This window comes from Amphiura filiformis, chromosome 18, assembly GCF_039555335.1.
Source record: "Amphiura filiformis chromosome 18, Afil_fr2py, whole genome shotgun sequence".
NCBI lineage: Eukaryota > Metazoa > Echinodermata > Ophiuroidea > Amphilepidida > Amphiuridae > Amphiura > Amphiura filiformis.
The window spans coordinates 22,324,923-22,350,747 of NC_092645.1; the positions used below are offsets into that span (position 1 = coordinate 22,324,923).

At 38.1% G+C, this 25,825-nt stretch overlaps 1 protein-coding gene across 1 annotated transcript in view; it reads left to right on the forward strand.

Moving 5' to 3' along the window:
* LOC140140002 (uncharacterized) overlaps window positions 1-24,613 on the forward strand; it is a 47,610-nt gene extending 22,997 nt beyond the window's left edge. The window contains 11 exon segments of the mRNA XM_072161812.1: window positions 1,934-2,073; window positions 2,536-2,711; window positions 3,722-3,805; window positions 4,317-4,429; window positions 6,220-6,335; window positions 11,493-11,694; window positions 16,100-16,301; window positions 17,370-17,559; window positions 18,484-18,621; window positions 19,472-19,619; window positions 24,030-24,613. Coding sequence (XP_072017913.1) covers window positions 1,934-2,073; window positions 2,536-2,711; window positions 3,722-3,805; window positions 4,317-4,429; window positions 6,220-6,335; window positions 11,493-11,694; window positions 16,100-16,301; window positions 17,370-17,559; window positions 18,484-18,621; window positions 19,472-19,619; window positions 24,030-24,056 — 1,536 coding nt within the window. The 3' untranslated portion in view covers window positions 24,057-24,613.
* The last annotated feature ends 1,212 nt before the right edge of the window (window positions 24,614-25,825 follow it).

A 25,825-nucleotide genomic window follows, 5' to 3' on the forward strand; every position in this document is an offset into this window, starting at 1 on the left:
ATTGTTGGGACGTCTGGCACGTGCCTGTATTCCAGCACCCAGGGGAGAGCTTGAGTATGGTGTACGCCTTGAAAAACTAGGTCTGATGTCTGTGTGCAATAGATACAATTATCTTGCTATTTCTTTTATTGCCAAGTGTTTTTACTGCAAGCATGATATTGATCCTTTGGAGTATATTTCCATCAATACTCGTCATAGTAATTCTCCCATTCTTATGCTAGAACCGATAGTTTTAAATACACTGTCTTCAATTGTTTTCCAGTTTATTTTGATCAACTTCCTCCATCTCTCAAAGACCAATTCTTGTTTAGTATTTAGTATTTAGTATTTAGTATTTTGGACAATCTCAAAAAACATTTCAAAACAATTAGCTGGAATTCAAAATAGTTTTTAGTTGGGCTTAGGCTTATTTTTTATCTAAAGGTTGTGCTTACATTGTATTATCACGCCTCATCTTATGTTGGAGAATGTAGGTAGATTCATCCTTTGCCCTGTTCCCCTGTGCTGATTGTCTGTGTTCTTGTGGGAATCAATTAGGTTTAGCCACTTTGAAAGTGACTTTGTCACTATCTGGCTATCCCTGCCAGGGGTTCTCTTGTCCTTTGTTTAAATTGTTCCTGGTTAAGGCATGCCATCTCTCTATTTTCTCCAACATGGGTCAATTCAATTTCAATTTCTTGCTTTATGACCTTCCATGGCTTACATTTTTATATCTTTGCATGTGTAATTTATATATTTATGTGTAATTTTGATATTGTGCAATATTTTATATGTATATGTGTCTTTTTGCTGGCAAATAAATTGATATGATATGATATGATAAAAATAAATGATATGATATGATATGATGAAGTTGATTATGAATATCGTTATCAAGTATTAGATAAAGGGTGAGAAAGGACCATTACCAGAAATAATGGATGGGCGAGTGTTGTTTCTGCGGCTGTGAAATATTATTTGCAAGATGGACTCAATGATGAAAAATAGAAAAATTATTTAATTTGTGTACATCGTGGAATATTCAACTATGCTTGTTACTCCACGACTAATCATGCTAATACACGAACATACAATGCTACTCTACGCATACAGCTTACTACGCACAGCCACGCAAAGAGTATGTTCCACAATGTACACAAATTAAATAATTTTTCTATAGTAATTGTTATTTACCTTTTACAGATTTATGAATATGTGACCTGCCACCATGAAATGAGCATAAAGTCGCAAGTTGGTAGTTGTCGAGACATCCTGGCTGTTGAGTTGATGTTCTTTGTTTGCCGCGCATCTGTACAAGCCAGTAGTATGTCCTCTGTGAATGGCCCATTGTGCTCCCATTTACAAAGGACAAAGCAGACATACCATTGGCTTGAACAGGTCAGTGTGAAACAAAGAATACCAACACAGCAGCCAGGACGTTTTGAAACTACTAACTTGCGACTTGATGCTCATTTAGTGGGTGACACATTAAGTGTCACGTACATGTGGACCAATATAACACTAAAATCTTGAAACCTCAAGATCTGCAATTAAGGAAAATAATGTTCGCACACTATTATTGATGAAAATTTTGTCATTGGGTTCTCCAGTCTCCCCAACATTGGTTGATGGGGAATGGGGCAGTAAAGGGGAAGGTTTGTATTTCTCATCCAACATAGTTATACTAATTTCACTGAACTAACAGATCAGCAATGAAGAGTTCCAACATATTGTCAAAGTGTAACAACTATTTTTTTCCTTGATTGTAGGTGCTGCCAGCTGGATGGAAATATGGATTTTTTTTTTCATTTTACCCCCATTTGTTTAGCTCAAAATTAAAAGGGCACATTACATCTGATAGTGAAAACTAACATTTGTGGAAAAACAAAAACCATATTGCTTAAAGGAACACTGAATATTATGTACTAAAAGACAACTTTTCCCAAATATTTAGGGCTGGAAAAAATGGCGGATTGGCGAGATCAAACGAGATTACCAATACTGTCATCCAAGGTGGCCTCAGGAGTCTTCGTTTTTACAGAGTGAGGTGGAAGCGATTAAAGATCAATCTCCAGAGTACTTTAGTGACCCATGGTAGGTTACATGTGGGGATCAATGGCCATTGGACTATTCCAGTTGAAATTCGTACACTCCCTGTGGAAGACATGACCTTAATCTCCCACACAGGGAGTGTAGATTTTAAATTGAGTCACACATAGGGGGTGTATGGATTTCAACTGGAATATCCAGTAGCCCATATAGCTGATACTCCTCTCCTGGCCCTTCTTCTTTAATCATCACCACAAATAGGGCGCAGAAAGGTCGGCAGAACAAGTTCTGAGATGTTCCACTGAACATCTTAAAAGACAATAGAAAACAAAGAATTTCCCAATGCATTTGATTTTTTTTTCAATCAAGCGATAGGGATGTGTGATAGATCATTGTAAAGCTTATTTCAAGGAAAATTTGCCTGTTCAATATCTCAAAAAGTGAAGGCACAACATTACAGCCCATTGTGGTCACATTTATTACCGTGCATTTATTGTCATTTTACAGGAACTATTTTGATTGGTTTGTGTATGCGCAACTAATGTGCATCGCAATCATGCATTCAGTGGACATCTTTGTGGATGCACAGGGGCTTAGTATGATCACCAAGCGTATCTTTGCGGTTACAATTATCTTTCTGTGGTTACGCTTCATGAAGACGGCAAGAGCTTTTCGGGCCTTGGGTAAGTCGGAGTACATGTTTATCTTCTAAATTATAGGGACCTTTGGATATCTTACTGAATGCCAAGGGGCTAAGCATGATCACTAAGCGCATCTTCGCAATAACGATTATCCCTCTCTGGTTATAGACCACTTGACATGTGAAGACATTGCCCGGCAGTATGCCCACAAATTACGGCAATTTCCATTGTTCTTTGCCCTGCAGTGTGCGTATGCATCGTAGTTCACTCAGGGCACATGCATTTAAATTCTCCCACCACATTTCATATAGTACAAGAAAGCCATTGAACAGTGTAGCGGTTTGTTCAAGCATATCGATAAACCAGTCCCTGGCCTTTTTTGATAAACAATGATGTCAAGTGGTCTATAGTAGTAGTGGCTACACTTCATGAAGACTGTTACAGCTTTGGGGTTAGTATATCCTTGTTGACCCATTGCACACCATGTGAAAACATTCTGGCGCAAATGTGTGCAAGAAAAATGCCTTTTTTTTGCCCAATGCGTTTGCATGGAAAGCCTCGTTTTGGCAGCAAGATGGTGGATCCATGCAAAACTTAACCATAACTCTAATCCTAACTGTTACTCTAACCTAATACTAACCCTAACGCTAACCCTAAACGCTTATGCTAACCCTAACCTCATCCCCAACTCTTATCCTAGCATAAAATGCCCTAAACCCTAACTTAAACCCCTTTTGGACTATAATGACCTTTCAGACTAATGGACTGTTCCCGAATAATCTACTGTATATCCCCACTTATTTGTAATCCATTTTGAAAAGCTTTCAATAGAGGCCGTCAGCGTGACGTCATATGCCGCCATCTTGTGGGTACACGCTGCGATGGTCGTTCGATCTCCATGCGTGATGATGCGTGACAACAGCTGCGTGGCAAGCTGCGCGTAGTGTCAGACGCATGAACACGCGTATCATTTGTACCCACAAGATGGCGAAAGGCTGACGGCCTCTATAGCAGCAGCAAAACTGATAATATTTATATTACGTGTTTTTCAGGACCATTTATCGTGATGTTGGGTAACATCGCAATAGACCTGGCCAGGTTCGCATTCTTGTACGTCGAATTCTACATCCCATACGGTGAGTGAAGCATGAGGGATAATGGGCTGAAAATGAAATCCTTACACCCCATATGTAAAATCTTTAAAAAAAATGTGGCAGCATCCCACAGTAAGATGAAGGGTTTGGCCCAGGGGGGGGCACTCCAACTTTGGAGGTGACACATATGTAGGGCTGTTAAGACCCCTTTTTCAGCATCGCTGTCACCCAAAGACCCCATATTTTTTTTACTTAACACATGCTCTGTTACCCGAAGACCCCCTATTTTTCCATTAAAAGTTATTCGATCTCTGCCATCTGTGGTACACCTGCAGGAATTAATAGTACTAATCATGACCAATCCAAATTTGGCTAAAATTGAGAGTTCATGGGTTTTTCTGAGAAGTGAAATTAAGGGCGCACGACCATATAATTCTATTTGGTGGTGTGAAATCATAAGGCAACTTCATTGGTCTAGTACACTGAAAGATTCTGACTTGCAAACAGATGTTACAACTTTTATTCAATTTCTGTTTTTGATTTTGTTTTACAGCTTGTGCCTTTTGGATGATCTTTGGTGGTACAACAGTACAGGGCATGGCTACGGTGGACCAGCTCATGTTTACATTATTCAGAATGACATTAGTCGATGAATATGACTATGAGGTAAGTGACTACTTGAACGAATAATCACCGAATATTAATGTGTATGTTATGGGTTCTCACAAATAATGTCCTTAGGCAATAGAAACAAATTAGTTTTATCTTTCGAGCGACCATCGATGCTTTGGTCAATTCTTATCATTTATTAAATCAATTTATTGACTATTGTTAATTGTGATAACATATGGATCTCTGCCTGTATTGATATTGACCAATATAAATTTAGCATTAATTCTGATTAATTACTTGTTATTTCATTAGTAACAAGCATCGAAGCAGCATCGACGGACGATCCAAAGATCGAACAAATTTGGCTCTAATGCCTATGCTTGATGTTAATTTTGATAGGATTTTCACCAGGGGGTTCTTGTGGAAATGAGGGTACAGGGATGTGCGGTAGATAATAGATTCATAGTGCATTTTCAGCCATTCAGTTTAGACTCTGGGTGCATTTTAAGCCATTTTGGTCTATTGATGGCCCTCAATTTCATGAAGATTGGTTTAAGAAAGGGTGTTTTTTTTTAATTGTCTCCAAAAAATGCAAATGTTTCATGGTTTCTAGCAAAATTTGGGAAAATTTTCAAAAAATTAGTATAATTTTGTGTCTGTTTTTCGTTTAAAGTTGGGTAGTTTTTTGGAGTCAGCGCACATCCCCACCCAAACCAAAGTTGAGACCCGCATGAGAGTTTTTTTCACACCACCCACTGAATTTGTAAATTGAAAACACTTGGTTTTGTTGCAGGGTCATTATTTCTCAAATCACCCAAAAAAAATATGATTTTACACCTCACCTCCTTCAAATTTGTTCAAAATTGGTATACATGGTGATTTTGGCTGGCAAAGCTCAAATTTCAAATTTTAGCTTAATCGGACGTACGGTTCTCGCGCTATGCCCCGCCCATTTTTGGCGATTTCGGCAAAAAATGGCGTGCACATCAATATTGTCGCGACCATATCTCCGTAACCGTAGGTCCTACTGAGCTGAAATTGGTGTCATTTTTTAGATAATCTCTCAAAGAATCCAAATCTACTATCATTTAGTGTGTAGGAGGAAGAGAAAAAATATGACCTTTTTTTCTGTACTTTGACCTTGAATTTGACCTTGTTGCCCACGTGACCATGGGAATTTATGTTGGAATTACACCTCCATATGTTGTCTACATAATATCAAAAAATTGGAGGGGTAATATTTTTTTTTCTTGCTAGGCTTTCATAAAGCAAGCATGTGGTTGAAAAACAGTAATTTTGTATGTAGGCTCAGTATATTGTAAACATGATACTATTATAATATAGGCCAATTGTATATAGGCCTATATGTACATGCATTAAATACATATGTTTTCACCTGCATGCTTGCTTTGTGAAAGTCTAGCAAAAACAAAAAATATTACCCCTCCAATTTTTTGATATTTTGTAGACAACATATGGGGGTATAATTCCAACGCAAATTAGCAGATTTGGATTCTTTGAGAGATTAGCTAAATAATGACACCAATTTCAGCTCAGTAGGACCTACGGTTACGGAGATATGGTCGCGACAATATTGATGGGCGCGCCATTTTTCGCCGAAATCGCCAAAAATGGGCGGGGCATAGCGCGAAAACCGTACGTCCGATTAAGCCAAAATTTGAGCTTTGCCAGCCAAAATCACCCTGTAAACCAATTTTGAACAAATTTGAAGGGGGTGAGGTGTTTCCCATTGGGTGAATTGAGAAATAATGACCCTGCAATGTAAAATGATTTTAAAATTGCATGATCAGTAATACCAGTTTTATTGTTTGTATTAATCTCAGGGTATGAAGGATGTTGACATAGTGATGGCATACATACTTGTGACCACCTTCCTTATGTTCTCCGCCATTTTGTGCCTTAATCTACTGATTGCTTTGTTGTCGGACACATTCCAAAGGTATGTATCACCTTGGGCTATTCCAGTTGAAATCCATACACGTCCTATGGAAGATATGACCGTATCTCACACACAGGGGGTGTGAATTTCATATGGAATCACACATTCAGGTAACCCCTGATACTCTCCACGGAGTTAATGGGCTATTCCAGTTGAAATCTATACACCCTATTGAAGACATGACCTTAATCTTCCACACAGAGGGGGGGGGGGTTAGATTTCAAATGGAGTCACCTATTAAGGTAACCTCATTTGACATTCACACTCCTTGTGTGGAAGATTAAGGTCATGTCCTCCAATGTGCTTAATTTCAAATTGTTGCTAAATTCATTACACATGTTAGTCATAGTGTCGTATCTTGCTGATTAAAAATCGCTGTTTGACAAAATGAATTATATACCTCATATATAGATTCCTGTCATCTGATTGGCTGAAAGTGCAGTCATTGAATTAAACTATGCCCGCAAAATGAACTATGGACCGGTCCATGGAAATGAACTATGGACTGGTCACGTGCGTCCTGATCAAACTGCGCAATCGCAGCATCCACGTATCCATTCGGTATATAAAACAAATATTGACTGTTTTATTCGGGGGATGGTTAAGATTATAGGCCCGCGGTGATCTCAAAACCATGCTATGACCCTCGGCTTGAGATCACCTTGGGCCTATAATCTTAACCATGCCCCTCATAGCAGTCAATATTTGTATACTATTTACCATTGTATGTGTATTTTTTTTGTGAAATTGCTGTTTCACATACACAACTTATTGTCTTGTATTGAAATACAGCAGTGTGATATTAGATCGTATCTCATAATATTTTATCAATGCCATTTCACATAGCAACGTATAAGTTTCTTTTGTGAATACTCAGATAAAGGGAGGAGTTTTGGATGAAAATATCATTTCATTTATATATTAATATTATGTCTTTAGATTGGATTAGATTTCTTTGAAGTACAGAATATTTTTTAAGAATACAGAAACAATACGCTGGCGAAGCGACGTAAAAAATTGGATTAACTACCATAGCAATAGGTGAAAACAATTTTGAACATGTGCTGCACTACAAGCAGGTTGCACTCATCACCGGTGTATGTCTGCAATCATAGATTGAATACATTACCTGTCTTTTCAAAGATACTAATCTTACAAGTGCGAGTGATCAGCATGATATGGTTCAATGCAGAGGTACCTTGTGAACTTACCAGTGCAGCAGGTTATTATATTCAAAAATTGTTTTCACCTATTGCTATGGTAGTTAATCCGATTATTACATAACTTTACCAATGTATAGATTTCAGTAAAAAATTAAAAATGAGATTTTTTTTTAATACCTATTTTCTGAGATACGCTGTTATGTGAAACGGAGAAATGTATTTTATAATATGCTCTTAAGGGGTGGTGTATGAACCTTTGGACAGTATTTATTGTGGGACATTAGAGCACATCAGACATATCGAATGGCATTCTGAATACGAAGAATGTCCTTCTGATATCAAATCTACTCATAGCCTGAAGTTTGGCTCCAATAAAGTAATACTCATGATCAGTAATACCAGTTTTATTGTTACAAGCCGACGTCAAACGTCGGCTTGTGCTGTCTCATCTCAATTCTTCTTTCTTCTTCTTGCACAGCCGCCATCGGCGCTGTGCATTCTTTTTTCCGCGTTCTTCTTTCTTCTTCTTCTTCTTCTTTCTGTCAACATCATTAAATCAGCCATCGTAGCCACATGCTTTCAGCCATGTTGATCATAGTTGGTCACTAGGACTATTGGGTGGTGCAACAGATGTCACATGATCAACTTCCGATCAAATGTCATCCACTTCCGGTCAGTGGCCAAAACCGTGATTTTCACTAAAAATGCTACTCCTTTCACATATTACATAGCACCGTGAAGGCACTTGCACACATGCATCACCTATAGCCAGTGTCTAAAAGTTATACCACAAAATTGGAATCAAAGGTCATTAAGGGGTCACTTCCGGTAAAAGTCTGAAAAATGTGTAAAAAAATATTCAAAAAATCACTGTCTTTACAAATTACATAGCAGAGAGTCGCCATTAGCACACATGCATCGCTACTAGCTAGGGTCTTTAGGATGCCTACAGTTTTGGGGTCAAAGGTCATTAAGGGGTTACTTCCGGTCAAAAACCAAAATTATCAAAAAAGTTTAAAATTTTTTATCTCAAAATGTTAACAGACCAGAGTAATATAATCATCATACATGAATCAGTGTTACCTGATGTGTGCATGGTATTTTTATTTTGGGGTCAAAGGTCATTAAGGGGTCACTTCCTGTTTTTAGCTAAATAACTTTAAGAATTTTTATCTCGACAACTAAACATAGTAGAATTTTTTAATTAAAATTGGAACAATGCATTTTGTCGGTGTAAATAAGGTTTTTTTCCATTGAGGTCAAAGGTCATTAAGGGGTCAAAAGGTCAATCATAAATTTAAAAAATATCAAAATCCATGTATAAGTTCCGATTAAGCTAAAATTCACCAGGAATATTCCTTATGACATCCTAAGCACTATGTACTATTTTTGCGGGGTCAAAGGTAATTAAGGGATCACTTCCGGTTCTCACAGATTCATTTGTCACTGCTGGCTGTGCATCCTCGCGGTCGCAGGCGAACGCAATCAGATCTCGTTCTTTACACAGCCGTGACGTTAGTCACGGCTGTGTCTTTTTTCTTACAGGTTCTTTCTTTCTTTCTGCCGACCACTACATTTGCTCTAGCACTTACATGCTCACACCGATTTTGACCTAACTTGGTCACAACCATCATTGACCATGCCCCTACATGTCATATGAAACTCGTGAGGTCAAAGGTCACGCAGGGGTCATAGGGGTCAAAAATGTGATTTCAACTCAAAATGCTTCTTCTCTCACAGATTATGTAGGACAGTGACACCACTTGCACACATGCATTGTTATTATCTTGTGTCTATGGGGTCCTCACAGATTTGGGGTCAAAGGTCATTAAGGGGTCACTTCCGGTATAAAACGAAAAAAACTTCAAATTTTTTTATTTGCTAAGAAAAACATAGGACAGTAACGGTATGTTCACACATAAATTGTAGTTACCCTGTGTATATGTGGTATTTTTTAATTTAGGGTCAAAGGTCATTAAGGGGCCACTTCCGTATAAAACGAAATACCTTTAAAATGCTTTTTTTTCTTTAAAGTTACATAGGACAGTGACACCACTTGCACACATGAATTGTTATTACCTAGTGTCTATGGGGTCCTAACAGATTTGGGGTCAAAGGTCATTAAGGGGTCATTTCCGGTATAAAACGAAAAACCTTCAAAAATTTTATTTGCTAAGAAAAACAGGACAGTAACGGTATGTTCACACATAAATTGTGGTTACCCTGTGTATATGTGGTATTTTTTTATTAAGGGTCAAAGGTCATTAAGGGGCCACTTCCGGTACAAAACGAAATACCTTTAAAATGCTTCTTCTCCAACAAATTACGTAGGACAGTAACACCACTTGCATACATGCATTGTTATTACCCAGTGTCTATGGGGTCCTCACAGATTTGGGGTCAAAGGTCATTAAGGGGTCACTTCCGGTATAAAACGAAAAACCTTCAATGTTTTTTATTTGCTAAGAAAAACATAGGACAGTAACAGTATGTTCACACATGAATTGTGGGTACCCAATTCATATGTGGTATTTTTTATTTGGGGTCAAATGTCATTAAGGGGTCACTTCGGTATAAAACGAAAAACCGTCAAAATTGTTTATTTGCTAAGAAAAACACAGGACAGTAACGGTATGTTCACACATGAATTGTGGGTACCAAATTCATATGTGGTATTTTTTTATTTAGGGTCAAATGTCATTAAGGGGTCACTTCCGGTCTGAGACGAAAAACCTTCAAAATGCCCCTTCTGCCACAAGTAACATAGCAAAGTGGTGCCACATGCACCCATGCATAGACATTAGCCAATGTCTATGGCCGTTTTCATATATATGTTGGGGTCAAAGGTCATTAGGGGTAACAACACGGCTGTGTTCGTGGGTTAGACCACAGCTTAGTCTAGTTCTTCTTTCTTCTGGCAACCGCAATCAACTGCATCTAGCTCCGCAAGAGATTGACCGATTCCAACCAAACTTGACCCAAATGACCACTGGGCTAGACCAAACCATCCATTTGACTTTGACCTGGCTTTGACCTTTGACCTTGACCTTATGGCCAAAAATGTTGATTTCACAAAAAATGCTACTCCTTCCACAAATTACATGCAATGATCATGTGACTCATGCTTATGAATCAACGTTAACCAGTGCTCAAAACTTGTAAACAGATTTGAGGTCAAAGGTCATTAAGGGGTCATTTCCGGTAAAAGTCTGAAAAATTTGTAAAAAATATTCAAAAAATCACTGTCTTTACAAATTACATAGCAGAGAATCGCCATTAGCACACATGCATCGCTACTAGCTAGGGTCTTTAGGATACCTACAGTGTTGGGGTCAAAGGTCATTAAGGGGTTACTTCCGGTCAAAAACCAAAATTATCAAAAATGTTCAAAAAATTTTTATCTCAAAATGTAAACAGACCGAATAATATAACCATCATACATGAATCAGTGTTCCCTGATGTATGCATGGTATTTTTATTTTGGGGGTCAAAGGTCATTAAGGGGTCAGTTCCTGCTTTTAGCTGAATAACTTCAAGAATATTTATCTCAAGAACTGAACATGTTAGAATTTTTTAAATAAAATTGGAACAATACATTTTGTCTGTGTATATAAGGTTTTTTTTTCATTGAGGTCAAAGGTCATTAAGGGGGTCAAAAGGTCAATCAAAAATTTAAAAAAATTAAAATCCATGTATAAGTTCCGATTAAGCTGAAATTGACCAGGAATATTTCTTATGACATCCTAAGCACAATGCAAGAGCAGTTGACCCCATCCGTGACCCAGGGGTCAAGTTATAGGGGTCAAATTGCGGCTTGTACTCAGCGTCTGTTGACTCTAGTTTATATCTTTCTCAGGGTATGAAGGATGTTGACATAGTGATGGCATACATACTTGTGACAACCTAGCTTCCTTATGTTCTCCGCCATTTTGTGCCTCAAAAAATACTGTCAAAACGCTCATTCCAGATCCCTTAATTTTTTGTTCTATTTCAGAGTGTACGACAATGCCAAGTCCAATGCAGTGATGCAGCAAGCATCTATAATCCTATCAATTGAAGACGGGCTGAAAGACAAGAAAACAAGAAAATTCCGCAGATTTATCCACACTGAGTGTGCTCCAGACACTCAATTTTACGATGATGATCAAACGACAGCAGAGGGTGATGAACTGCAGAAGGTTACCTTTCAAATAAAGGTTTGTGTTAACAATCTCTGGGTAATATACTAGCTGAAAGGAGATCCACAAATTACTTTTAACAAGTAATCCTTGTGAGGCCAAAAAAAAAAATTGTTGTGTTGCCCTCCCAAGCCTAAAATCTGGTAGTACAACCGGCCGGATTTTTTATTTTTTTTTTTAGCAACTGAACCATTTGATACCTACTATTTCACAGTAACATGAGTGAAGAGAGGCATATGCTTAATATTGGCTGTATTTTCTACCCAATGTTGAATATTTTATTGAAGTAAATATTAATAATAAGGCCCTTCACAATTAATTCTTAGTTTACTATTTAAAGATTTTAAAATAGGCATGAGGTAACTTAATTATTAGTTATTTATTACTTATTATTTTCTTCATTTTGAAACAAGTGGTCACAGCCCAATATCAACATGAACATCCTGCATGGTACATTTTGGCACTGCAGATCATATTGCAATTATGGTTGATTTTATACATTGATAATTAATAATATGTGTTATTTGTTTGTTCAGGATTCATGATTTAAGTAAGAAAGTAGCAAATTAATGTAACAAAAATGTCATTTAACAGAGAAAATGACAGAAAGAAAAATCAAATAATTAAATATTTTGCAATTTTCAATTTTTGATGCGGGTGGGAAATAGGAAACTCAAAATCAATTGTGAAGGGCCTAAACTAAAGCCAAGAATTTTCTGCTTTACAAATGTTAAATTCCGCTTTTCTCCGCTTTGTAGCACATTTCTGACATAATAGAATTTCACAAGAATCTTACCTTCATTGCGATGTTGCAAAGTTGGGATGGGTGATTGGGTATCATGGCTGCAATGGGAGGTAGGACAGGCGTTGTACGGTAAATCTATGACGGATTTTATTTTGATGAACTTTGAAGACCCATTTCATTTAGTGTTTTATTTATTTCTTTTCAATTGTATTTTTTTTTTCTTTTTCTAGGTCATTTTTGCTGATTTTTTTCTCAGCAATGCGGAAAATTCTTGGCTTTAGCCTAAACATCCATGTTGTTGGGATTCAATGAGTCAGTCCTACTATCCAATGAAAGTGCTGGCTTGGGGCACAATCTTTTTAGTGAACGTTATGGATCTGGGAATAGGCTTGGGGGTACATGTATGATAAAAAAAAATCATTTGTTAAAAAAAAAAATTATAACAAAAAAAAAAATTAATTTTTTTTTTTTTTGAAAAAAAAAAAAAAAAACGGGCCCAGATTTTCGCGATTTTGACCCGGCCGCGGAGGGCAACACAACATTTTTTTTTTTTTTTTTTTCATCCTAAACACAAAACAAGTACAGTTGACCCCATCTGTGACCCAGGGGTCACGTCATAGAGGTCAGAGGTTAAATCAGCGTTATGCTTGGATTGGGCTCAAACTCAATAGTAATAACCATTATGACACTCTAAACATGAGAAAAATGCATTTAATGACATTTGTGACCCAGGGGTCAAGTTATAGGGGTCAAAGGTCAAATTTCGAAAATTGGTCCAATCGAGCTCAAATTCAACAGGAATGATTTTTACGACACTCTAAACATGTTAAAAATAATTATGACCCCAAAGGTTTAGGGGTCGAAGGTCAAATTGACCCATTAACCTTATATCCTGTGCGGGATTCGAAGCTTGTACTCAGATTCTGCTGAGTCTAGTTACACAGCCGTGACGTTAGTCACGGCTGTGGCTTTTTTCTTACAGGTTCTTTCTTCTTTCTTCTTTCTTTCTGCCGACCACTTCATTTGCTCTAGCACTTACATGCTTACACCGATTTTGACCTAACTTGGTCATAACCATCATTGACCATGCCCCTACATGTCATATGAAACTCGTGGGGTCAAAGGTCACGCAGGGGTCATAGGGGTCAAAAACGTGATTTCAACTCAAAATGCTTCTTCTCTCACAGATTACATAGGACGGTGACACCACTTGCACACATGAATTGTTATTATCCCGTGTCTATGGGGTCCTCACAGATTTGGGGTCAAAGGTCATTAAAGGGTCACTTCCGGTATAAAACGAAAAACCTTCAAAATTTTTTATTTGCTAAGAAAAACATAGGACAGTAACGGTATGTTCACACATAAATTGTAATTACCCTGTGTATATGTGGTATTTTTTTTTTTTAGGGTCAAAGGTCATTAAGGGGCCACTTCCGGTACAAAACGAAATACCTTTAAAATGCTTCTTCTCCCACAAATTACGCGGACAGTGACACCACTTGCATACATGCATTGTTATTATCCAGTGTCTATGGGGTCCTCACAGATTTGGGGTCAAAGGTCATTAAGGGGTCACTTCGGTATAAAACGAAAAACCTTCAAAAAATTGTATTTGCTAAGAAAAACATAGGACAGTAACGGTATGTTCACACATAAATTGTAATTACCCTGTGTATATGTGGTATTTTTTTATTTAGGGTCAAAGGTCATTAAGGGGCCACTTCCGGTATAAAACGAAATACCTTTAAAATGCTTCTTCTCCCACAAATTACGCCGGACAGTAACACCACTTGCATACATGCATTGTTATTATCCAGTGTCTATGGGGTCCTCACAGATTTGGGGTCAAAGGTCATTAAGGGGTCACTTCGGTATAAAACGAAAAACCGTCAAAAATTTGTATTTGCTAAGAAAAACATAGGACAGTAACGGTATGTTCACACATGAATTGTGGGTACCCAATTCATATGTGGTATTTTTTTTCATTTGGGGTCAAATGTCATTTAGGGGTCACTTCCGGTCTGAGACGAAAAACCTTCAAAATGCCCCTTCTGTCACGAGTAACATAGCAAAGTGGTGCCACATGCACCCATGCATTGACATTAGCCAATGTCTATGGCCGTTTTCATATATTTTGGGGTCAAAGGTCATTAAGGGTAACAACACGGCTGTGTTCGTGGGTTAGACCACAGCTTAGTCTAGTTTCTTCTTCTTTCTGCCGACCACTACATTTGCTCTAGCACTTACATGCTTACACCGATTTTGACCTAGCTTGGTCACAACCATCATTGACCATGCCCCTACATGTCATATGAAACTTGTGGGGTCAAAGGTCACGCAGGGGTCATAGGGGTCAAAAACGTGATTTCACCTCAAAATGCTTCTTCTCTCACAGATTACGTGGGACAGTGACACCACTTGCACACATGCATTGTAATTATCCAGTGTCTATGGGGTCCTCACAGATTTGGGGTCAAAGGTCATTAAGGGGTCACTTCCGGTATAAAACGAAAAAATTTCAATTTTTTTATTTGCTAAGAAAAACATAGGACAGTAACGGTATGTTCACACATAAATTGTAGTTACCCTGTGTATATGTGGTATTTTTTATTTAGGGTCAAAGGTCATTAAGGGCCACTTCGGTACAAAAGCGAAATACCTTTAAAATGCTTCTTCTCCCACAAATTACGCCGGACAGTAACACCACTTGCATGCATGCATTGTTATTATCCAGTGTCTATGGGGTCCTCACAGATTTGGGGTCAAAGGTCATTAAGGGGTCACTTCCGGTATAAAACGAAAAACCGTCAAAAATTTTTATTTGCTAAGAAAAACATAGGACAGTAACGGTATGTTCACACATGAATTGTGGGTACCCAATTCATATGTGGTATTTTCTTATTTGGGGTCAAATGTCATTAAGGGGTCACTTCCGGTCTGAGACGAAAAACCTTCAAAATGCCCCTTCTGTCACAAGTAACATAGCAAAGTGGTGCCACATGCACCCATGCATTGACATTAGCCAATGTCTATGGCCGTTTCATATATTTTGGGGTCAAAGGTCATTAGGGGTAACAACACGGCTGTGTTCGTGGGTTAGACCACAGCTTAGTCTAGTTTTGTTTGTATTTATATTCTCTATTTTGGCTGTAGTCCAGTGTGGTCAGTCAGTGCATGTGTAAAATAGGCTCAGTTCCAATGGGCTATTCCAGTTGATAACCATATACCCCCTATGAAGACATGACTTGAATTTCCTACACGGGGAGTGTGAATTTCAAATGGGAGTACCTGAATGGGTGACTCCATTTGAAATTCACACTCCCTGTACTGTTTGTGGCAGATTTAGCTCATGTCTTCCATAGAGGGTAGATGGATTTCAACTGAAATATCCCAAATCACTGGGTCCTGGTTATGGGTTGCAAGGTGGGAAGTAAACAAAGTATTGGTTACTGTGGCTGCTGTAGGTAGTGGGCCATCCTTAGGCTGGAGATTGGTTAAGCCTAGGGAAGGCACCACCCTAGTTATCCAATATGCTAACCAATCACAGGCCATGTCTAGTTTGATTGACAGGATCATTGCACACAAACTAGCTCTTTTTCTGTCTTTGATCATAGCAATATGTGGCCATGAATCTCCAAAATAAACAGAAATATTTTCCATAATTGTCTCATTAAGGATGCATTGGATGAACTCAGCGAACATCTCACAAATGACACTGCTCTTCAAGATGCCGTCAACACCGCAGCCACAATGCAAGAAGACATTAGTGAATTGCATAACAAGCAAGACAAGTGTACAAGACAGATGAAGAAGATGAATCAAGAAATGAAAGAGATGAAACAGTTGATTGAAAACCTCATCAGTGCTCATAACACAGGTGAGTAACAGTAGCTTGGTTTTATTACTTATTTTTAAGGGCCCATTCGGTGATTTGCTCATCCAGTGGATCGTAAAAATCATCAAAATTCAGAATACTTTAATTTGTCAATACTGCTGTTTTCCTTATTTTTTTCCCAAATTTGTCATAGCAAAAAATACCTAATGACAGTAATGACTTATCCTTCATTCTTAGGCAATTTATAAACAATTTCATTCTTTTACAGCTTCATTGGGATCACTGAATAGGCCTTAAAAAGTAGTTTTGAACGATCTGTGTAAATCCAAATCAAATAACTGATCTGTGTAGCTGGACAACAAAGCCGACTGAGTTACTGTTTACCATATATTATTCATATATTGCGTCAATGAAGGTGTCAACATTGATACTGCATGGAACAGTTTTCTTTGTTTTTTCAAGTGTCCAAGTGTATCACCAAAAAGATCATCAATTGTAACTTCAAAGATCCTCCCTGGCTCATTGCCAAATTTGTTCAGTTCATAAGATACAGCACACCTTATTTAGGAAATGGAAGGGAACTAGAAACTCTTTATTAGGAGTATTTTTTACCTCTCTTACGGACACTGATGTGAGTCTCCCAGCAAATGGTTGTTCATCTATGTCAAATCCCAATTCAGGCAATCCTCTATCCCAGACTCCCATCAATTTTAATGGGTGCAAGACTTGATAATCCATTTTATTGGTTAAAATAAATTCCATTTAGCTTGAGTTACAAATGTTTGCGCTTAATGTGCATTATTGCCAAAATGTGCAGAACACAAACAAGCATGTTCAGCCAAGATTTGCTAGGTACAGGGCAAAGTAATCCGAAGATGCAATATATTGTTCTCTATTTGTAACACTCACAGTGCATGCATGGAGTCCTGACTATATGTACATCAAAACTCATTTTCACACAAACTAGCTGTCTCCCAGAGTCCTCATTAAATTAAAGAATAATTAATCTATTATGTAATTAACTGTGGTGTTCTTGACCTATTTGGGACTGCAGTCCCTATTCTTAATTTTTTTAAATTAATTCACAATTTTTTTTTATCACAAATGTAGCCTCAAGTAGGAAACCCTCTATAAGCAAACCCAGCTCCAACCAGGTATCTCCTAGACACCCAGAACCAACGGGTTATCACCATGGCACCAGCGATAGCAGTGATGATGATGGCAAACACACCCCATCCAAACCAAGGTTTGCCCGCAAACGGACATCTACACCCAGTGGCATGCAGAAAGGTTCACAAGGGTAGGTCATCAAATATACAGGGTGTATCAAAATAAAGTTTGAAAAATGCCACTAGATTAAAAAGTATGATGTTTTTGGTCAAAATGGTATAGTTGATATGTGGCTGAATCAACATCTTGGCCTCCCATAAGTGGCTATTTTCGTGAGCCTAGTAAAAATGCAGGTGCGCAAAGTCAATTAAAATCAAAATAACATGAAAATCACATGTTTGACCACTATCTTTACAGCAGAAGTGACAATATTTGTTTTTCAGTATTGAATCAAAATTACAGCAAGGCAGAAGCGCAGGACAAACGTTTAACAATATCATGGCCATAAATTTGATGTTGTTGGTCAACTAAAATGCCATAGGGGTTATTTGCTTGGAGTTGCCCTTGTGTTGAAAAAAATTGCATTGCTAGTGCACAGCACAAGCACAAGGAAATTGTGGTCATTTTTTAGGCTTTTGTCAAAGATGTTGCAAGAAATAAGTATAGTAGGGGACCAGCCAAGCCAAAAGGGCTCTAGAAATGTTTGATCCAGACAGCATAAATTTCCAGTTGTGAATGTTCAATTCTAGTCCGAGGTACTTGCACCTTCTTCACTCCAATTCATATTTGTGCCTGTGTGTAAATTTTGAGCACATTTGAAGGTGTAAAATGGCCAGGTTTGTGATCAAATCGAGCATTGCAAGTTTGCCCGCAGGTCACAGAGGTAGGAACAAGGTGCTAGACTAAATCCTCCAATCATCGATTCTCGTGCACGGCCATGATTATGCACCATGTTGGATTAGTTGTGACGAGTGCAGTGGGTCTCAGGCTAATTGGGTACCCTGAAATTTACATGGCTTTCATACCCTGAGGATGGAACAAATAGGGCCATGATGTTTCAGGCCAGCTCAATTCAGGCAAGACTTATGTAGTGCTTTGTTTACTTTCCTTGCAGATATCGGGTGTATAGCCCTCGTCAACCATCCTTAGGCCTGGATAGCATGCTGAGTCAAAGTTTCACTCTTGGACCTCATAAACTTCCATCAGTGCTGCTACCTAGTCATGAAGAACCACACATAGATGAAAGTGAAAGGTATTTATGTATTTATTATGGTAATGTGTAATGAGATGAATCTGCCACCCTAGAATAAGTTAGGATTAGTTTCATTGGTTAGAGTTAGGATATTTTTACTTGTAACCTCTCAAAGTTCTAACAAGGAGAACCTTCTGAATTGCTCAGAACAATGAAACATATAGGAAGTTGAAGGCCCGGGAGGCACTCAACTTAAATTTTGGTAGGGGTGTGCGGTGCTGAGCGCCAAACTTTGGGAACTAAGAACTGATTTTCGGGCAAAATAGGGGCTTGAAGAACTGAAATTAGGGCCAAATTATAGGCTGTTGAGCTAAAAATTTCTAAATTATTTCCAAATTTGAGCTTAAAGAGCTACAATTGTCAGAGTTTGAGTGAGAGTTTGAGGCTCAAAGAACTGGAGCAGATCCAAATGTGGGGCTTAACTGCCGGAGAGCCTGAAAAAGGGACCCTTGACCGCCGCACATACCCGTACCACCTTAACATGTGAGTGCCCCCCCCTGGGTTGAAGGCTGTTATTGGCTGTATTTCAAAATCAATATGTGACATGATCAAGAGGAATGAGGCACATGTCAACCCTGATCGAAAATAATTGTTACAAATGTTTCTCAAAGAGGACATTTAGAGCTTTTAGAAACCGAAAACCCCATGATGATACAACTTTTTTTTTGTGGAAGTAATATCAATTTATCAATTGTTGAAAATAATGTAAAACAAAAGAATTTTAAGACTTTCTTTGCCAATATCTCAAAATCAATATTAGCGACATACGACCATTTCCCTTGATCGTGTCAAATATTTGCGACAAACGACTTGGCTTGATCACATTTGTAAAAATCATTTATTTTTACAGGTTGCAACAATTACGAAAAGAAAAACAAAAGGAGCATAGATTACGAAAGGAGAAAGAGGAGTTATTTCAACAGCAGCAAGATGGAGGAGGTGCATCGCATGATCGTCACTCGGTTAATTCAGTCCAAGTTTCTGTCTCGCAAAATAAGGTAAGTTGCAGTTTGCATATGAGGCTAATCCATTTGAAATCGGCACCTCCACTGATGAAGATTTTGGAATTCTAACCAAATTCAACATACAGGGCAGGGTTGGTGCGATTTAAATCAATTGATTGAAATCACAATTTAAATCAAAGGATTTTTTTTAAATCACTGATTTAAATAAACTTCAGTTTTTGCAGTTTTTGATCAATGTAAGTTAATTTCTATCTTGAATTGCCTGTTTTACTTCATTTGTAATGTTTCTACACCTTTTGGATACAATTAAATACCATCTATTGCTAAAAAATCATTTTCAAGGTGCAGAATTCAACAGGGTTTTTTCCCATGATTTTACCAAATTTTCACATCTGAAAACACGTTTTGATTTTTTGTAAATACCTGATAGAATTGTGCATATGTCTAGCATTCCACTGGTCTCTTTAGACTTTATCATGTAGTATAGCAGTTCTTAAAATTAAAAAAATAGATTTAAATAAAAAAATCCGATTTAAATCAAATAAATTGATTTTTTTTTATTTAAAAAAAAATCAAAAAAATCGCCAACCCTGATACAGGGGAAAGATGAATAACGCATCGCACACTACACTAGCACAATTAAACATGAATATACAAATGGAAACAGCGAGTAACCACTAAGCACAGAGTAAAAACTCCGGACATACCTGCCTATGCGGGGACTTGAACCCCAGACCTCTCACTTGTTGGACGAAGCGCTCTGATACTTATGGATATGAGCAATCAGGGTAAACAGTACAAACAAATTACATACCAGTGTATGAGATTATTGATGCTTACCCGCCAGCCTTATGTAATCATACAAACAAGGGAAGAGACTTACGCATCATACACTGGAACATGGAACCATTCAAACATTACAGACTAGCGCACGAGATCAAATTAATGAAATTAAGAATAACAATTAAAATCGTTATTCTTAATATATCAATATACAGGAGAAAGAAGAATTAAGCATCGCACACTAGCACAATTAAACATGAATATACAAATGGAATCATGACATGCATAAGGCAGATATACCAGAGTAAAAACTCCAGACAAATTCAACAGCTTGAATATAATAATATATAATAAATAAAGGAGGGATTTATAAGCACCCATTGCAAGCAAGCAAGCCACTGAGTACAGGCAACATGATAAAAAGTGAATTTAAACAATAAAATACATTACAGATATCACATAATTCCAGTAATTTCTAAAAAGCAAACATATATAATGCATATACAAAAACAACAAAAGCAATATCATAATCAACACAAATATGGTAAAAATATAACACAAAGTCATTACAATGCACCAGCATGGTGCAATCAACCATAGTAATCCTTGAAAAGGAATGTTTTCAGACGGCATTTAAACTGGTCAGTTGTAGCAGCATTTCTGATCTCTAATGGCAAAGCGTTCCAGAGTGCTGGCCCACAAACAGCGAATGCCCTATGGCCATAATATTGTGTCCGTGGACGCTGCGATGGGAACCTGAGAGAGTTCTGTGAGGAAGACCGGAGGGTGTGGATGGGCATATAGCGGCATATCAGCTCATCTAGATAGACAGGAGCATGGTCATTGAGAGTTTTGAATACAAGAAGAAGAACCTTATATTTGATTCGGTGTGATACTAGCCAAAGGAGGCGCTCAAGGATGGGAGTGATGTGTTCTCTGCGTTTTGTGCATGTGACGAGACGAGCCGAGGCATTTTGGAGTTTCTGGAGTTTCTGCAGATCAATGTCAGGCAGGCCAGTAAGGAGCGAATTACAGGAGTCCAAGCAGGGGGTGATGAAAGTGTGGACTAACGCTCAGTGGAATTGTTATCGAGGTATTTCCTGATTTTTCCAAGCTTATGAATAAATGCCCAGCCACTGCGACAAATGTTGCTTACATGAGTCTGAGATGGCTATCAAAGGTGACTCCTAGATTGCGAGCCTCGGGCTTGAACTGATGTATACGCATCACCAATCTTAACCGGTGATTTCCAGATCCAACCATTTCAACCACAAAAGGGAAAAGGTGTGGAAGATTTTGGAATTCCAAACAATGTTCTTATTTTATGCCAAATTATGTAAACAGGTTTTCAGTGTTTTTTGAATAGAACTGAACATTGTCCTTGGGCAGGAAAAACTACCTGTGTACTTGTGGCCCTTGCACATGTTTAAAACAAAATAAAAAAACTGCCAAGCGGTTATATATCGGAGGTTTAAACATGTTCAGGGGCCAATGATACATGGCAGGTTTTCTTGCCGAAAGAGAACATGTTTCTGCAATAATTTCCAGCTGAAATGAACATAAGATGCAATGGAAATGTAATCTTCCACAGGAGTGTGGATGGAATGAAGCCTGTAAACAGACAGAAATGGAGGACCATTGTGAAACATATGCCACCACTCAAGCTCATGTTGGAGTGAACAGTATAGGTCAAGGTGGAAGGGTTAAGGCTGGCTCACACTATGACGAATAGGGGGCTACTGCAAGCTACATTAAGCTGCGAATTGCAATTTTGAATTTCCCGCCAATCATCATGTTGCCTTCAATTGTCGGTGACGAATCTGCTAGCGACCGCAGACGGCTGAAATTATCAGTCGTGTCCATCAGCATATTTTCAGCATTTTGAAAAATTTTTGGCGGCAAAAAAATTAGTTGTGATTCCATTCAGATTTTGTTGAAGACCGCAACCCTCATTTCTTTGACGTTTCCATGCCGTGGGAGGTATGTGTTGTCTTTGTACCACTCTATCTGGTCTAGTTCAGCCTTGGGATCTTTGATAGACCATTTATTCTTCGCAGAGGACTTCTTGGCCTTTTTGGCATGTCATCTTCATGGTCAGTTGAGGAATGCATGTCTTGTACTTGTTGAGATCCTTGTTAAGTGGGCTCCTCATCTGATCCAGCATTACTGTGGTGAGGGTGACTTGAACTTCTGGGCCTGAAAATAGAAGGAACAAATTCTTCATGACATGTGGCAAAGTTTGCAGGAAAATTGAAGACGGTGTTTTGTCTACACGCAACATTTTAAACAAGCCATAAGCAAAACTAAACTACACATTTGACTTTTCTCAGGACAGACTGGCTGGCAGCACAACTTATCATGAACGCACAGAGCAACAGGCAATATTTTACAAGCAAGAACAACACCAAACTTACCAAGCATCTCTGTCTGAGTACAGGCTAGAAACAGGGCTGGGTACCTGTCTGTCAGGACTGGTACTGCATGGCTGGCCTGTAGTAGTAGCAGTATTACTCAGTTCAGTAATACAATACTGGTCTCCCATGAGACCCTGATTAATTAAAATTATACAAACAATACATTTCACATATTAGATAAAATTCAACATAGCAATAGCAACATGTAAAAATCAAACAATTTAAATATAATTACTTGATTACAGTTGATTTAAAAGTATTGACACTCATATTTGACAGGTTGCATCTAACATCAGTTGGAAGCTGATTCCAAAAGGTACTACCTCTATAAAGAAACGTACGTCTATAAAGACTGGATCACTTGGAACTGGTCCCATGTCTGGCAGTGGCCCTCTCCTCATTATCAGATCCAGAGTCTACAGTAGTTTCCTTGGCTTTTCTTGTGGATGTATTCTGCCTTGTGTTACCACCTCTCTTCCATCTGCTTTCCTTTCCTCTTCCAGACATAATAGAGCTCTCTGAGATGGTAAAATGCAAAGTAAAAATGTAAAAGTTAGTAGATTCTTCTCAAGCACAGCACAGCGTATGTTCGAGTGGATGACCAGAACGCTAGCTGTGAAGAGTGGGAATGCCAAAGTGGACTATACGACCCGCACACATACACATGTCGGTCGCTGAGTCATATTATCGTCGCCGCAATAAAAAATGTGTATTACATTGCAAATGTCAAAAAAATCAAAATTATTTGATATCAGAAGGACATTCTTCGTATTCAGAATGCAATTCGATATGTCTGATGTGCTCTAATGTCCCACAATAAATACTGCCCAAACGTTCATACCCCACCCTTTAAGGGTTGATTAAGTATTGTTGGTCAAAGCAGCCAAAAAGATTGATTTTCATTGACTAAATTAATATATTATTGAAAGATAACACCTTGATGTTTTGCAGAAGTTCAGTCTACAAATTATATACTTTGAAAACTTGCTTCATTAATTGTTGTCAACGTCTTTACAACACAACACATCACAAGAACCACAGGATCTACAAAAGTATATTCTGTGATATTTTAATCTTCCTACATGCTCGCTATGAAATGAGCAATGCAATTTTTGCCAAAGCTCACTTACCATTCGCAGGATGCTGTGAACGAACAAATCACAACAGTTGAAGATAGTTACTAATTACCTTAAAAGTTGTTCTTATTCATATTTTGTAATATCTGTTTTTGTTGTTTTTTCCACAGGGTGGTGACAGTACAACTGATTGTTGAGTGTAAGGAAATAGCATCAAATGTTGAAAATCATAAAATTAAAACAATTTAACAGCAATAATTTACCAAAGTGCCTGCTGCAATTTGAACAGCAATAATGTTCATGTAAAAGTGCCTGATACAATAAAAAAAAAATTGATACAATATTGAAATCAAGAATGTATCAAAAACAGAGCACCTACATGTATACACAATTGCTTCCAGTAGAGAAGAATGGCCATGCTGGCTTTTTCAGTTGAAATCCATAAGCCCTCTGTGGAAGACATGGCCTTAATCTCCCACATTGGGAGTGTAGATTTCAAATGATGTCATCCATTCAGGTAACCCCATTTGAAATTCACACTCCTTGTGTGGAAGATTAAAGGCCCATTCAGTGATTTGCTCATCCGGACGATCGTAAAAATCATCAAAATTCAGATTTTGGTACCTTTGTAATTGGCATAGATGTGCTAACATAGCCTGCTAGTGGTTCGGTCGAAAGTCGTGTATTTTAGACAAAATAAAGCATTTGCATGATTCTGGACTTTTGATACTGACAGTACAAAAAGTCCGACTCGAGATCGAAAAAGCTCACTCTCCATCGCACTAACACGCGCGTTATGTATTGTTTCTACTACTTATTACATCAGTAGCTACTATTTTAAACAAAATACACAATTTTAACTGTTTTTCATATTTGAATTGACCGTTAGTTTGCCTCGGTGACCTTTAATTGCTTATTTTGTTTTCTACTACAAAATTGTAGCTTAAAAGCGTCTGTTTTAAATCAATTTAGACTCTACTTCCCCGTGTTAGAAACACTGGACTAGGAAGTTTTTCCAGTCGATTGGTGGCGCACTGTACGAAAATCTCGATTTTCTCAGAGTTGAAGTAGAAAACCTTTCTAAAACTTCTGTTTTTGACTAATTTGTCGATGTATTCAGGGAAAAGTGGTTTAATGAAATTCTGTAGACTTATTCTTTATTTCTAAGCAACTCTGACAAATTTCCATTTTTTTAATGTTCCTGTGAAATCACTGAAAGGGCCTTTAAGGTCATGTCCAGGGACAGGCGATTTGCGCGGAAAAAAATAGCAAATTGCACGGAACTTTTTTTTTTTCAGTGCAAATCATGTATACCTAAATTGCGCGAAAGAAAGTTCCACAAAATCGCCTGTCCCTGGTCATGTCTTCCATAGGGGTGTATGGATTTCAACTGGAATAGTCTCTTCTGGAGCCTTCAAGGAGAGCTGTTTAGAGCATCTACAAAAGAATGTAAAGAGATAATGGTCAACTAAGGAGAGCTAAAAACCACTCTCCTATATCAGATTTAAAGAGAGCAATAGAGATTGATTGCTCTCCCTCTCCTCAAGATAGTCAATACACGGTGACATGCCAAAATTCACCTGGTCCAATTGCTATACATAGAGCCAATACATGGTAGACAATTCACAAGGTATTGATCATACCATGCCAAGTGTAGGGAAATCTACACTACCATTTTCTCTACTCGACATACAAATCGCCATATCTTCTGATGTAGATGCTTTAAAAATGTGATGAGATAAAAATCCATAGCAAAAAGGAACCCTTTATTTGGATCGTAACATTGAGCTGTCCCAGTTGAAATCCAGACACCCCCTGAAAGGCATGACTGTAATCTCCCACACACGTATTGTGCATTTCAAATGAGGTTACCTGAATGGGCAACTCCCTTTGAAATCCCGCACACCCTGGTCACGTCTACTATAAGGGTATACCGTATATGCATTTCAACTTGAAAAGCTCATTC